At 34.8% G+C, this 13,520-nt stretch overlaps 2 protein-coding genes across 2 annotated transcripts; both read left to right on the forward strand.

Moving 5' to 3' along the window:
* Positions 1–1,103: 1,103 nt before the first annotated feature.
* LOC110789498 (uncharacterized) lies at positions 1,104–6,676 on the forward strand. The gene is made up of 7 exons (XM_021994203.2): positions 1,104–1,475; positions 2,591–2,761; positions 3,541–3,775; positions 4,681–4,903; positions 5,233–5,417; positions 5,539–5,624; positions 6,060–6,676. Exons 1-5 carry the CDS (start codon positions 1,158–1,160, stop codon positions 5,333–5,335), a joined length of 1,050 nt encoding a protein of 349 aa, XP_021849895.1. The 5' UTR covers positions 1,104–1,157; the 3' UTR covers positions 5,336–5,417; positions 5,539–5,624; positions 6,060–6,676.
* Positions 6,677–9,179: 2,503 nt separating this feature from the next.
* On the forward strand, positions 9,180–13,129 carry LOC110789358 (protein SENSITIVE TO PROTON RHIZOTOXICITY 1). The gene is made up of 2 exons (XM_021994103.2): positions 9,180–9,557; positions 11,408–13,129. The coding sequence occupies exon 2, from the start codon at positions 11,451–11,453 to the stop codon at positions 12,975–12,977; it is 1,527 nt and encodes a 508-aa protein (XP_021849795.1). The 5' UTR covers positions 9,180–9,557; positions 11,408–11,450; the 3' UTR covers positions 12,978–13,129.
* Positions 13,130–13,520: the final 391 nt, after the last annotated feature.

Here is a 13,520-nt window from a genome sequence, read left to right on the forward strand (position 1 = left end):
TTTTATTTTTATTTTTATTTTTTGTTGCATATTTGCTACCAAGAAATTAAAAAAAAATTGATGAATTGAAAAATGAAATATACGTGCTTAGATTGGACTTGTAAATAAGTATATCTTCAAAGTATAGCTTAATGATTTTATTATGATAAGCGTGTTTTGTAATGGTGTAACTTTATAACTAATGTAAAGTGTATAGTGATTAAGTTAGTGATACTTTTTTCCTTAGTACAATAAGAGGTTATCCGTTTGATAGTGACTTAGGAGGGGGGATGGACTATTACAAACTTGAATATACATCGAATCAGAAATTAAATATCCTACATTGGCTATTCAATCCGCCACTCTAGATCTGTTTGTTTTTCTGTAAACGTGTTGAGTAATGTACAACCTGGGGGGGAGGGGACTATTACAAGCTTGAATGTACATCGAAGATTATATATCGCTAATGAAGTTCCGTGGCTTCTAAGGAGTTCGCAAAATCCATTTAGTAGAGTTAATGACCAGAAGATTATCACCTTCAATGTTGAGTTTTTTAGGTTCTATGAGAACTTTGCGGAGTGCCAAGGCTTTTTGTCATATGCACTTGAGTGTTGACGCTGTTGAAATTTTTTACCTTGCTGCTAAAGAAACATTGCCAGGCAATCTCGAATGATAAAACATGTCGTTGACTCGCTGAGTAGCTTGATTTGCATTAATATTACAGGTGAAATGAACTTATTACAAGACATGGAAAAAGTACGATACAACACATGCATGAAGTCATGAGTTGCGTCCTGTGCTTGAGCCGTATTTTTCTTTGGAAAAAACACGACAAGAAAAAACACGACATGACACGACCTAACACGATAAAACACATTAAGTTGGGTGAACTTAATTTTAGGCATGTAAGCACGACACAACGTGACACAAGGGCCATGTGCTGAGTCACACTTTAACAAATTCCGACACGACAACAAAAAAGTAGTTACCTTGGCGTAGGCCAGACCTATTCAGACCTAAAGCGTACGGGTTTGACACGGGCCACGACCTGACACGGGCCACGACCATTTTCACATAGAAGGCTAGAACAAAGCCAGTTATATCCCTTTTTGACATCACTACTCACTAGTCCAAAGTCAGACCAAAACCATCTACAATTTTATCTTGCAAGTGAGAAAATGCTGAGCTTTACAGCAGCTATCCTTTACACACCCACTCTCTCTTTCCCCCACAATCACAAATCGAGCACCAAATCACCATTAAAATGCAAAAAGCTCAAAGCTTTATCCTCACTTTCTTCAATCCCTCAAACAATTGTTGAGCAGGTTTCTCCAATTCCTGGGAATTCAACTGGGAAACTGAAAACAAAGGAAAGGGTGTTCTTTTTGGATGTAAACCCTATTTGCTATAAAGGGAGTTCTCCCAATTTGCACTCTTTTGCCCGCTGGATTTCTCTCTTCTTTTCTGAAGTCAGCCTCAATCATCCTGTCATTGCTGTAATTTTCTCTATCTCTTAAATTTCTTAGGTTAATTCTTATCTCGTACTGATTTTGAGATGAGATGATTATTTTGCACTATGAAGTTTGTATTTTCAATTTTATAATGACATTGTTGTGTTTGAGATTGTGGGTATTGTTTATAATTTCAGATATTGGTTTTAAATTTCATTTGCAAATTCTATGAGGATTGATTACTGGGTTAATGTTCTTTAAAATTTATAATTTGCATCCTTAAAGAAATGCAGTATTGCAGTGTAGTTGTGGACTTGTGAGATAATTTGCTTCCTAAGATAGAATTTAGGAAGGGTGATTTAATTCGAAAACAAGAAAAGTGGTGTGGTTACTAGACATCAGTAATGCTTGTATTGTGCTCTTCAAGTTCAATGCTCCCTGTAAATCTTAATAGTAATTACCTCTTTAGAGTGTTCTGGGAAGTATTTACTGTTGCTTTACTCGGGTAGAGATGGTATTTTGATGTCGCGGAAGTATAATGAAATATGTTGTTACCTGCACTGATCATTGATCAAAGCATCCCTCGATCCGAGAAAGAAGGGAGTGATTACTTGTTAGTTGTTTCAGTTTGTCTTTATGGATGAACTCGATTCATGTAAGGTATTGCTTGCTATTGATGTTACACGATTGTACTTGACACTTATATAGAAGTGTAAGAAATAGAATAAGGAATATATGTATACTGTGGTTTAAACGTAGTTATCAACTTATCGTTGCCTTTGTGTTTTATCATGTCTCCTTCATTGGCTGGGTTATGTGAGCAGAGTCAGTACAGCATATCCAATGATGCAAATATTAATGTCAAAACAAAGTTTAAATCTTGGTTCTAAAAACCTGGATCCTTGATGTTTATTGTTGCTGTGTGAAAATACTCTAAGAAGTGGTGATCATATGGTCAATTGGTCGTCTTTTATGAGTGTGTATATTTGAAAAGAAAGTTATCAAGTTACGCAGGAATGTAAAGAATTGTATTGGAACTCGGTACACTTTTTTCTTCTTCTTGTGTCTCAATATCTTTATTGCTGTGGTACTTTAGGGTTGTATATTCGTATGCCATTGTTCTTTACATTGAAAAGATCTATTCTTTCATTCTTTGGTAGGTATTCGATGGGGAAGGAGGCTATGAACATCGCAAACAGATATTACCTTCTTATAAAGCACATAGGGTCAAATATTTGAGGCGTATATATACATCAAAGGGATTAGGGCATCTTCCGATTGGAAGGTCACAAAAAGCTGTTATAGATCTTCTAAAGGACTGTCACGTGCCGGTAAGGTGACACTAGTTACTCCTTTTATTTGGTTTCCCTGATTGGCTCAAAAATTTATATGTTCTCTGCTTGAAATCTTTTAGTACTCACTAATCTCAACTGTAACTTGAAAGATTTTCTCTAATGCCAATTATAAAGAAATTCATAAGATGAACGCCCTTGTTGCTTACTGTTTGTATTCCATTGAGTTGGCCTAAGAATCTCAAGGACATCAATGTCTTCCTATATCTCTGACTTTCTGAGTCCTCTCAGAGTCTCAGTAACCCCCTTTTGGCGGTGTGTGTGTGTTGTGTATGGTGGTGTAGCTCGATTCGTGTGCATATGTTTCTATCTCTGCTGGGTTCAGTTAGCTATAACTTTATGTCTTAGTGTGATATTAGGCTTCAAATCTGCAAAGGTGGAAACTGGGGTTGGCAATCCCTGACCCGACTCGAACCTGACCTGAAGTTAATGAGAGAAACCCGAACCCGACATAAATCGAACCTGAATGACCTGAAATCGACCCGATTTGACCCACTTATCATATTTTGTAGTAATATTAAGTTTTACAATATTTCTAATATTTTTTGACACAACCGGACATCAACCCTAAAGCAAACCCGTACCTGACCCATTGACCCGAATTGCCAGCCCTGGTGGAAAATATAGAACCGAAAGATGACTGTTGGATTTCTAAATGAAGTTGTTCAGGGATAGGACACCTTATCCTCAACCTAGGTTTCTGATCATGTATGCTTCTTGTTGAGAAAGAAAATTAAACAGTAATGTCCTACATACAGGTCTTGAAACTTGAAGGTCAGGAAGCAGATGATGTTATTGCTACCCTTGCTAACCAAGTCTTAGATAGCGGAAAGAGGGTGGTCATTGCTTCACCTGATAAAGATTTCAAGCAATTGATATCAGAAGATTTGCAACTTGTTCAACCAGTGCCTGATCTCGAAAGATGGTCCTTTTATACATTGAAGCAGTATATTGCTCAATATAATTGTGACCCACAGTCCGATCTTAGTCTACGTGAGTTTTCTTTTCTTCTTCCCTTTGTGGGTAGTCAATTTTTATTCTCTTTTCACATAGACATTTTTGATGTCTTTGCAACTCATTATCTGTGATTTTCCTGCATGTTTTTTTTTGTTGGAAATATAAGCTATTATTAGGAAAAAATAAAGAAATTCAAATAACAGGAGAAGAGCCTTGCCCACGCGTAGATTGGGTTCCTCAAATTCTCTTAACTTGGATGAAGCCCAAATCTGTTACTTCCAGAAAGTCTAATCACAATACAAATAATCACCAAATTCTTTAAAAAACAGCAGCAACAAGCTGTTAAACAGTACAAATTACACGAAACAAAGCAACAGAACGGTGTAAAAACTTATTACAAAGCATAGCTTATGATTTTTCTGCAACACAGCTTTGATTCGTGTACAAACTTCAGATTTAACTGGTCTCACAGTAGCATCTATCAACCAATTTTGACTTTCCTGTAATTAATCTGCTATCTATTTTGTGTGCCTTTTGCATTTGTTAAAGCTGTTGTGAAGCTTGGGAGGAAGGGGTAGAAGGCCCTTGTGCAATTGTGCTGCTTCTTTGTTAGTAAATAGAAATTCTAAGAATGAATACTGTGAATATGGTGCTAATATGAACAATTTGTTTCCTGAAGTTTAATATTGCAGAATTATCTAAAACTTTTGTATAGTACTGATCTAAAATTTACAAGTTCAGAAAGAGATCAGTTCTAAATTACCTAAAAGGGGCATCACAACTTCACAAGTAACTTTTTATGATTCTGTTTCTGCTCCTTTTATATACAGTTTCAGAACTTGTTCACTTTACATTTGATTAACACAAGTATACGCATGGATTTGCGTACTTTTTTTATGTATGTTTACATTAAAATATCTGAAGGGGTTTCAATTTTGTAGGATGCATTATCGGCGATGAAGTTGATGGTGTTCCTGGAATCCAGAATTTGGTTTCAGGATTTGGTCGGAAAACTGCTCTTAAACTCATTAAAAAACATGGAACTCTGGAGAATTTATTGAATGCAGCTTCTTTAAGAACTGTAGGAAAACAATATGTCCAAGAAGCCCTTACCAAATACACCTTTGAGCTTAGAAGGAACTACCAAGTTCTTTCCTTGAGAAGGTGAGTTATTGACTCTCTCGACAATACTATACTCCCTCCGCCCCTAAAAGATTGCTCCATTTTACTTTTCACGGTCTTCAAGACACGACTTAAAACGTAAATATCTCTAACTCTACACGCGTAAAAAACTATAAAAAGTTGATATTCCAAATATATATATATTGAAACGAATTTCTTATAGGCTAATGAGAATTTATGGTCAAAATTTTCAAAGTTTGACCCCAATAAAATGCAATGAGGCAATCTTTTAGAGACAGAAGGAGTATATATTATGCTTTGATCTTAGTAGAAATTAGATCTTGATGATTCATTGTGTGGATTTATTCTAGGGACATTGATGTGCATTTTAAAGATGAGTGGTTAACGAAAAGAGACACAACAAATGATTCGGTTGCCATAGCAAAGCTTCACAACTTGTTGAAAGGAAGCTAAATCTTCAATTCTCAGAGATGTAGTAGGATCCTGTTGATCAATTTGGTAAACTCGAGTATGCAAGTATATATCCAACTTTGAGGTTTGTTCTATTACTTGTCGTAGTAGGATTTTTTGTTTTTCATTTTAATTGAAGTGATGATTGGATTTACCAATTATGTATTTTGCTTATGTTCTGTGACTGCAAAATTTGATTCCTACAGGTTTTCTTGATGTGCCGTGCTTGCCATCTGTCTGTAAGACCTGCTTGGGGTAATCCGAATGAGAGAAGATGCAAAGGACCGGTGAGGTGAGACCACAATCTCTTAATAATAAATACAATGTAGTTGCAATTGTTGCTCTATGTTAGTTACACTCTTCATTCACCTCAACTACCCTTATTGATCCCCGAGATTCTAACATGGGTAGGATAAATGATAACCGACTCTTCATTTTAGACCAGAAATATGGATTAAGAAATAAACAAATACCGAGCCTAAGGTCATGTTCTTTTGAGTTGAACTGAATTGAACTAAATTGAAAAATAAGCTTTGAAACTGAAATTAAGCCAAAAAGAACAGGGCCTAACACTTGTCTGCGTGTCCAGGTTGTAACATATTGAATTCTGCTCCATTTTCAACGTGCTTAGTACTATTAAAGATTTGGAAAATGTCTATGCTCACAACAACCCTATTGTTTCCTTCACCAACATGCATTTAATTTTGCTTTTTATTTGTCGTTGTAGTTGCTCGTGTTTTCAATGGAGTGCTTTAAGGCCTAAACCGAGTAAATTACAGCCAAAGATCATGAAATCTATAGCAGCCCCGGGAGTTCATGCATCAACATCAGACGGTCTAATCCTGAATTCAACGTCATATATCCGTATTGCTTACGTTACTGGCTCGAGTGTGGAAGGACCAACTCAATCAAAAGCTTAAACTGATGGTCGAAGCCCCAAGATTAGTTTTATACTCTATCACCGAGTAATACCCAATGGGGCCGGACCGGGCCGCCGGGGTAATTGTTTTATTTTCCCGGCCCGGATGGCATTTTCGGTGCTCGTTCGGGTCTATCTTGTAGTACTTTGTATGGTTGCAAAGTTGGAAAGTTTTTGGTATGATTTGGACGTGGAGAAATATGTGGTATAAGATGTTGTGCATGCAGGTCTCATGGACATCAGATTTTCGTCATTGCAAATGTCATTTTTGGGAGGGACTAGTCATATATTTGGGTCCATTGATTTTGTAAAATGTTGGTTAAGAATTCATTTTCATCATTTTCATCTTTTATTGGATGGGGTCATGGACCTACAAAATTCTAGTTGAAGGTGCTGTGAAATGGCAAGGAAGTTATCATGGTTTATGCCGGTCCGGATCCTCTGTTCTAAATTCGTGTCTCGTTTATGCTGGTTCGGATCCTCTGTCCTAAATCCGTGTCCCGTTTACTGTCCTAACAAAATGTTACTCATCAAATAGCAATAAACACAAATAAATTATTCATGGTTTGACTCATGCAGACTCTCTACTACCTTAACAAATGTCATTCACGTTGTGTGATTTACTTCATTTTATTTTGAAAAAATGAGGTTTATTTAACTATTGAGAAATTGATAATGATTTTTTACATATATATATAAATCTCAATGAATAAATTGGCTTTCGGTGAGAAATTATGTACGGAGTATTGTTCATTGGAATTCTTCTTACCTTAACCAGCAGGTCACCAAATTTGTAACAACAAATGAAAATAATCCATTTTTGTTGAGTTAGGACAATAGATGGGACAAGAAATTTGGGGTAGAGGATTCGGACTTGGTTTACGCTTGGCTATAAATCTGACAAGATTGTGATCAAATTTTATGTTTGACTTTCTCCGATTTAATTGGAGCAATAGATATTTGGAATTGGAAACCTGAAATTTACTTAAAGTGGATTTAATATAAAAAAACAACAACTTGAAAATTACTTTAAGACAAACTTGATCATGCCTTACGTAGTTATGCCTTTTCCCGAAATCATCATGAACTTACCTAGCCTATTTGTTTGACAAGTCTACTCGACTCAAAAGTTCTTTGATTTTAGTAGGCATAATAGAGTGTCTAATTAAGCTCAAGTTGAAATCTAATGATGACCAAAGTAGTTAAACATTTCATTTGCCTATTTGACTTGTCTTAAAGCTAACATCATACTTAATTAATTAAAAGTATTGGAATTTTATTATTTCCAATCGGTCTAAGTGGATATGTACGAAGTATTTCTTAAAATTTGACCTTAATTATGAATGACATATGACTTAAATTCTCAATAAATGAATACATTTAAGAACGTGTTATGTTCGACTAATTTTCACTTATTTTGTGGACTAAATTTATCAAAACCTATTAAAATTTATAGAAATTTATTTTAATTACAAGTTGAACTTGAATCTCAGTTAAATTTGTTCAAAAAATGAAAATAATTGTAATAAACAAGAACTACATTTGAAAAGAAAATTTCCAAATTGCAATCATTAATTTTGAATTGCAATGAATGAAACTTGACAATCGAACGTACTAGTCCTCAATCTTCATGACTATTGTCAATTGTCAAGTTGGAAAATAGTAAACGACAAAACTCCACCAAAATTATGGGAGAAAAGGCTATTAAGAAAAGAAGAAACAAAAGTAAGAGCAAAATTTGTTCTACTTAAACACAAACTCTTAATTAATTTGGGTATGCAATAAGTATTGTAAAACAAATACTACACCCTCCGTCTCTTTTTGTTTTTTACGTTTTCTTTTTTGGGTATTTCAAAATATTCTTTACATTTCCTTTTATATTATCACATAAATAACTTAGTTTCTATCAAAATTTGTGTCCAATTATTATTTTAACCAATCAAATTCATTGAGTCATTTAATCTCTCACACTTTTTCATTGGACATTGAATTTTTTTCTGATTTTCCAATATCAAAATTTTGATAAAAGTGAAATAATTATAAATAAACGTAATTTGTCTCGTTTAAATAAAAAAGTTGAGTGATTACAATGCAAATTAATTATTCGTTAAAATGCGTGAAAAATACAAAACGTAAAAAACAAAAAGAGACAGAGGGAGTATAAAATTGTCTTAAAATGTTTAAAAGTAATCCATCAAAAAATATTTCATAATATAAAAATTAATCAAAACAAGTTAAAATTTATAACTCCGTGTTTTTTGAGAAGTTACAATTACTATTTTCGATCGTATTTTTCTGGGAGTTGCAATTCCATTTTGGTAACTTTTGCATTCATTACCCAATTTGTTTATTATTTCATACTTTCCTACAAGTCTACTGAGATCATTTTTACACCAACCTGTTTTTTCTCTTCTTGTATCTCTTTATTGTTAACTACCCCGCTTACATCATTATTTAAATTAAACTAAATTTCTTAATACTTGTGTCGGCCAACATGCAACTCAAACAATACACAGAAAGTAACAAAAGATGATCAAAACTACTCGATATACCATAAATTTATTGTACCTCGAGTAAAGACAAGACCTTTTGCTAATTAAATTAATTAGCCCCTCTTATTAGCTTAATAAATAATAATGCAGAAAATTGGTAGCTTTGACTTTGCTTCCTTCCAATTAACATCAAACTCATCGATTTCCCCCACTCTGAACTTTCCTTGCAGGTGTCATAGCTTCCTAGTAACCCACCAAAGATCACAACTTTCTCATTAATTTTATAATTAACTTTTTCAGGTGGGGAACTCACTCAGATCTCAAAGATCAAAACTTTAATCATCTGGGTAAATTAAAGTTAATTAATCCCTTTTGAATTTATTTAATTCTGGGCGCTTTTTAAGTAAAGCGTGGGAAATTAATAACACCCTATTATAATCAATTTAATCATCATTTTGATGATAGAGAATGATAGAGAGAGAGAGACCCACCATTCGACGGTGGTGATTGAGACTTGGACTGAATATAGTGGAGAATTAACGGTGATGATCAAATAGTTGGTCCCACATAGTGAATTACTGTTGCTGGGGGCCTGGGAGGGGGACTACCATAAAATGCTGCCAAATTGCTACTAATACATTGAATCCCTTTCTAAAATTATTTATTTTATTTTATTTATCTATGTTTTTATTTGTTTGGTGCTTATTAAATTGTTCTTGTTCAACATCTGGTTAACACTTTCTCTCTCTTGTTTTTTGATGGAAATTAGGGGGTCATAGCTGACAAGAAGGATTCTGAGCAACACTAAAATCTGGTGAGTTGTATTTCAGCTTTTTTCTCTCTGAAATTAAATATGTTATTTTTTTAATGAATTTATTTTTCTTTTTAGATTGTGTGGTGTGTACTTGTTTTAGGTTGAATTTCTGGAATTTTGTGAAAGGGGTTGCTTTAGTTCTTGATGGTGTTCATTTCATGTGCTAATGATCTGTCATTCTTGAAAATGAGTGAGTTTTGAATTGTGGGGTGACCTTAAATTTGATAAAGATTGTATCTTTCATGTTTTTTTATGAATTTTTTGATGAATTTTTGGTATATGTTGCTTTAGTTCTTGCTAATTTTGAGTTGAATTGGTACATGTTGAAGAACCTACCTTGATATATATGCTTGATAGAAGTTAGTTCTGGAGTTTTTGAGGTCATATTTTTGTGTTCCTTTGTATCTGTTATGTTAGTATTTTTCAAGTGGTTAGTTGTTATACATGTATGACACTGTTTCTTGCTGCAGGAATTGAGTCTTTGCTTTGATTTCCTGACATATTGAGTGCTTTAATCTGAAAAGTTTTTATTGATGGGAAATTTTCCTGATCTGATTGCGAAAACGACAGTATTAATTAGGAACGATGATAATAATCAAAAGAAAGCATAGATAAGATGCAAAGATTCACTTGGAAAACCCTAAAAATGAGGGGGTAGGAGAATAATCCACTATATTGGATAGAGATTTCAACTAAATCTTATGTTCTTGAACAGGTTGATTTTGCAGATGTTATAAAATAGGTGCAAGTGTGCAACGCGTTGTAGATCGTGATTTTTACTGTTTTGAGTTTTTTTTTTTTTTTACGCATAGCACACCCGGTTCACCGGAGCTTAGCTCCGACTACATCCGGATCCGACCCGGGTCGCACACCTTGCTTATGGTGGGTGAGTCTCCCAACAAGAATTTCTGCATACGGCGAGGCTCGAACCCGAGACCTCCCTTAAGCGGCATCAAACTGCTTACCACTTGAGCCAACTCTATGTTGGTCTGTTTTGAGTTTCAAGATTTTGAAGATTCTTTAAGATTTGTTTGGGAGATAAGGTAGAACTTAGATGTGAAGCCAGAGAAATTTATGGGATGGGGAATTTTGCTGATAATTAACCTTGCTTACTCATAAAAACCAATTATCTCTTGAAAAAATTTGTGGCTTATATCTCATGACAAATTGAGTCATTGACAGTTCAATCCAAAGTCTGAAAAGTCCGCTATTCCTTATCTGTATAAGTTTTGGAAGAATTAGAAGTGAAGAACAACTGACTGAAAAGGTTGAATCTTTTGAATGAAAAGTGTAGTGCAACTAATGCTAGTCTATTTGCTTACAATCTCCTTTTGTTTTTCATGGTTACATTGACTGGTAGTTTTTCATGCTCTATTTGCTGACATGATCTTAACACTTCATTTTATCTCAAGGGTTGAACTACTGAAATGGTTTACGTATCAACTTTAGCATTTATAGGCTTTGGACGTACTATGTTGTTGTTAGAAGCTATGTTACCCGGACTCGGATACCCATATGGGACACGGGTACGTGTCTAAGTGTGGGACATGGCTATTTTCTGAAAACATTGCATGATTTTGGTCCAAAATGAAGTGTCCGAGTGTCCATATCCATGTGTGAGTGCCAAGAATCCGACGCGGGTATTTGAGGTACAATGAAGAGTCAGGGTAACAACAATAGTTAAAAATGAGGATAATTATTGCTTTGTCATGAATTCATGTTTCCGAGGCCGTTAATGTTGTCTGTCATGTAAAATGGAAGTGTGATTTGCTGCTATTTGTGTGGGATATGTGTTCTTGGTTTTTTCACTTGGAATAGATATTAATGTTTCTATTGTATGATTAATCTAGGTTTAACAAACAGTTGGAAATTGTACCTGATAAAATTTTGAAGATGAATGTTAAAGATATGCCAAATTCAGAAGCTTGGAATGAAGTGCAGCAGAATGCTTCCCTGAACAATCAACCCTTCAACAATTTCACCTCTCGTGAACAGTCGAAGTGGGAAGATCCGTCTATACTTGATTACAGCATGAGAATAAACTCTTCATTCTCCAAATTCAACCAACCTTCTCAGAATTCAACCAAAATTCCTAAACAAGATGGGACTCAAACTCAAATGCCTGATGTTAGTAATTTCGATCCAAGAGCAACGCTCAATAATCTCTCTTTTTTGGAACAGAAAATCCACCAACTTCAAGAGTTAGTTCATATGATTGTTGGCAGAAAAGCTCAAGTTCAAGGCAACCAAGATGAACTTATTCTTCAACAGCAACAGCTTATAACAGCTGATTTGACTTCAATTATAGTTCAGTTGATTTCAGCAGCTGGTAGTCTACTTCCATCAATGAAACACAACCTCTCTGCTTCTGCAACTACTTCTTCTGGTTTGTTTCTTCAACAACAAGTAAAGCAAGCTGCTACTACTTCTTCTGGGCTGTTTCTTCAACAGCAAGTAAAGCAAGCTGTTGTTGAAGAAGTTAAACCAGTAGAACAGCAGTCAACCCAGATGGATTCAGTGACCAATTCTGTAACAGAAATGAGCAGTAACAACAACATGGAAGAAGATCATGAACTAAAAGATGAAGATGATGGTAAAGAAGAAGAACATCTTCCACCTGGATCATATGAAATCCTGCAATTAGAAAAAGAAGAAATTCTTGCACCACACACCCATTTCTGCACAATTTGTGGCAAAGGTTTCAAAAGAGATGCTAATTTGAGGATGCATATGAGAGGACATGGTGATGAGTACAAAACACCTGCTGCATTAGCGAAACCCAACAAGGAAGCAAGCTCAGAGAAGGTGCTTTTAAAGAGGTATTCATGTCCTTCTATTGGTTGTAAGAGGAATAAGGAACATAAAAAGTTTCAACCTTTGAAAACCATTTTATGTGTGAAGAATCATTATAAGAGAACTCACTGTGATAAGAGTTACACTTGTAGCAGATGCCATACAAAGAAATTCTCTGTTATTGCTGATCTTAAAACCCATGAAAAGCATTGTGGTAGGGATAAATGGTTGTGTTCTTGTGGAACAACTTTTTCTAGAAAAGACAAGCTTTTTGGGCATATTGGTCTTTTCCAAGGTCATACTCCTGCTATCCCTTCTGAAGAACAACATAAAGGAACAACAACATCTGTGCAGTCAAATCTTTCAGAAAACTGTGAAATGACAAATATGGGGTTTGGCTTTGGTTCCTCAAATGGTGCTAATAATGAGAATGTTGCTCAACTTATGATGGATGGAAAGGTGAACGTCGATGATCCTTTCTTTTCTCTGTTAAATTACGAATATAGCCTTGGTGGGCTACAAGATTTCCCGTTAACCAACTTTGACGACTCACCAAGTTCGTTTTCGTTCCTGAATTCTGAAGAAAAGGATGGAATGATGTGTGGCAGTAGTAACGACGTGCATTAGTAAGAATGGGTTAGTGTTTTTTTTTTTTTAAGTTTTGTTTTTGTGCAGTGGAGCTTCTATCAATCCTGACCTGTTTTCATAATTGGATTAAGCTCCTGTAATTTGATTAGCTTAAATAAATGCTTTTATATATGATCATTGCACATTATACAGATGATATGTGTCTGCATCATTCTTTCATAAATTTTTTCTTGAAAGGATAGCTTCATTCTGCTAGCTAATTTGCTTGCATAGTTTTCCATCATTGCATATGATGTTTAAAGGTTGCAGATATAGTGATTGTAAAATTACAGTTTAGTAACAGTTAAATTTGTTAAAATCAGAAATTTTCAGGGTGCATTTAGGTAAACCCTTACTGTATTGCAATTATTTGTTTGAAGAAACTGTAAATTATGAAGCTGGGCTTAAGAACAGAAAGAAGTTGGAAGTTCAAAGGTTAGGAACTCCAAAATAAACACATATAAATGAGTTGCTCATAACCACAAATAAACGAGCTTGTGGTCATGAACATATATAAACGAGTTATTCATCATCACAAAAAAA

The sequence above is a fragment of the Spinacia oleracea genome, chromosome 2 (assembly GCF_020520425.1).
Source record: "Spinacia oleracea cultivar Varoflay chromosome 2, BTI_SOV_V1, whole genome shotgun sequence".
In the NCBI taxonomy this organism is placed as follows: Eukaryota; Viridiplantae; Streptophyta; class Magnoliopsida; order Caryophyllales; family Amaranthaceae; genus Spinacia; species Spinacia oleracea.

Bases quoted from the DNA above. Each gene is read 5' to 3' on its own strand.
- LOC110789498 (XM_021994203.2), top strand. From the start codon at position 1,158: ATGCTGAGCTTTACAGCAGCTATCCTTTACACACCCACTCTCTCTTTC. The intron at 1,476-2,590 runs GTAATTTTCTCT...ATTCTTTGGTAG, and splicing joins TCAATCATCCTGTCATTGCT to GTATTCGATGGGGAAGGAGG. The intron at 2,762-3,540 runs GTAAGGTGACAC...TCCTACATACAG, and splicing joins TAAAGGACTGTCACGTGCCG to GTCTTGAAACTTGAAGGTCA.
- LOC110789358 (XM_021994103.2), top strand. From the start codon at position 11,451: ATGAATGTTAAAGATATGCCAAATTCAGAAGCTTGGAATGAAGTGCAG.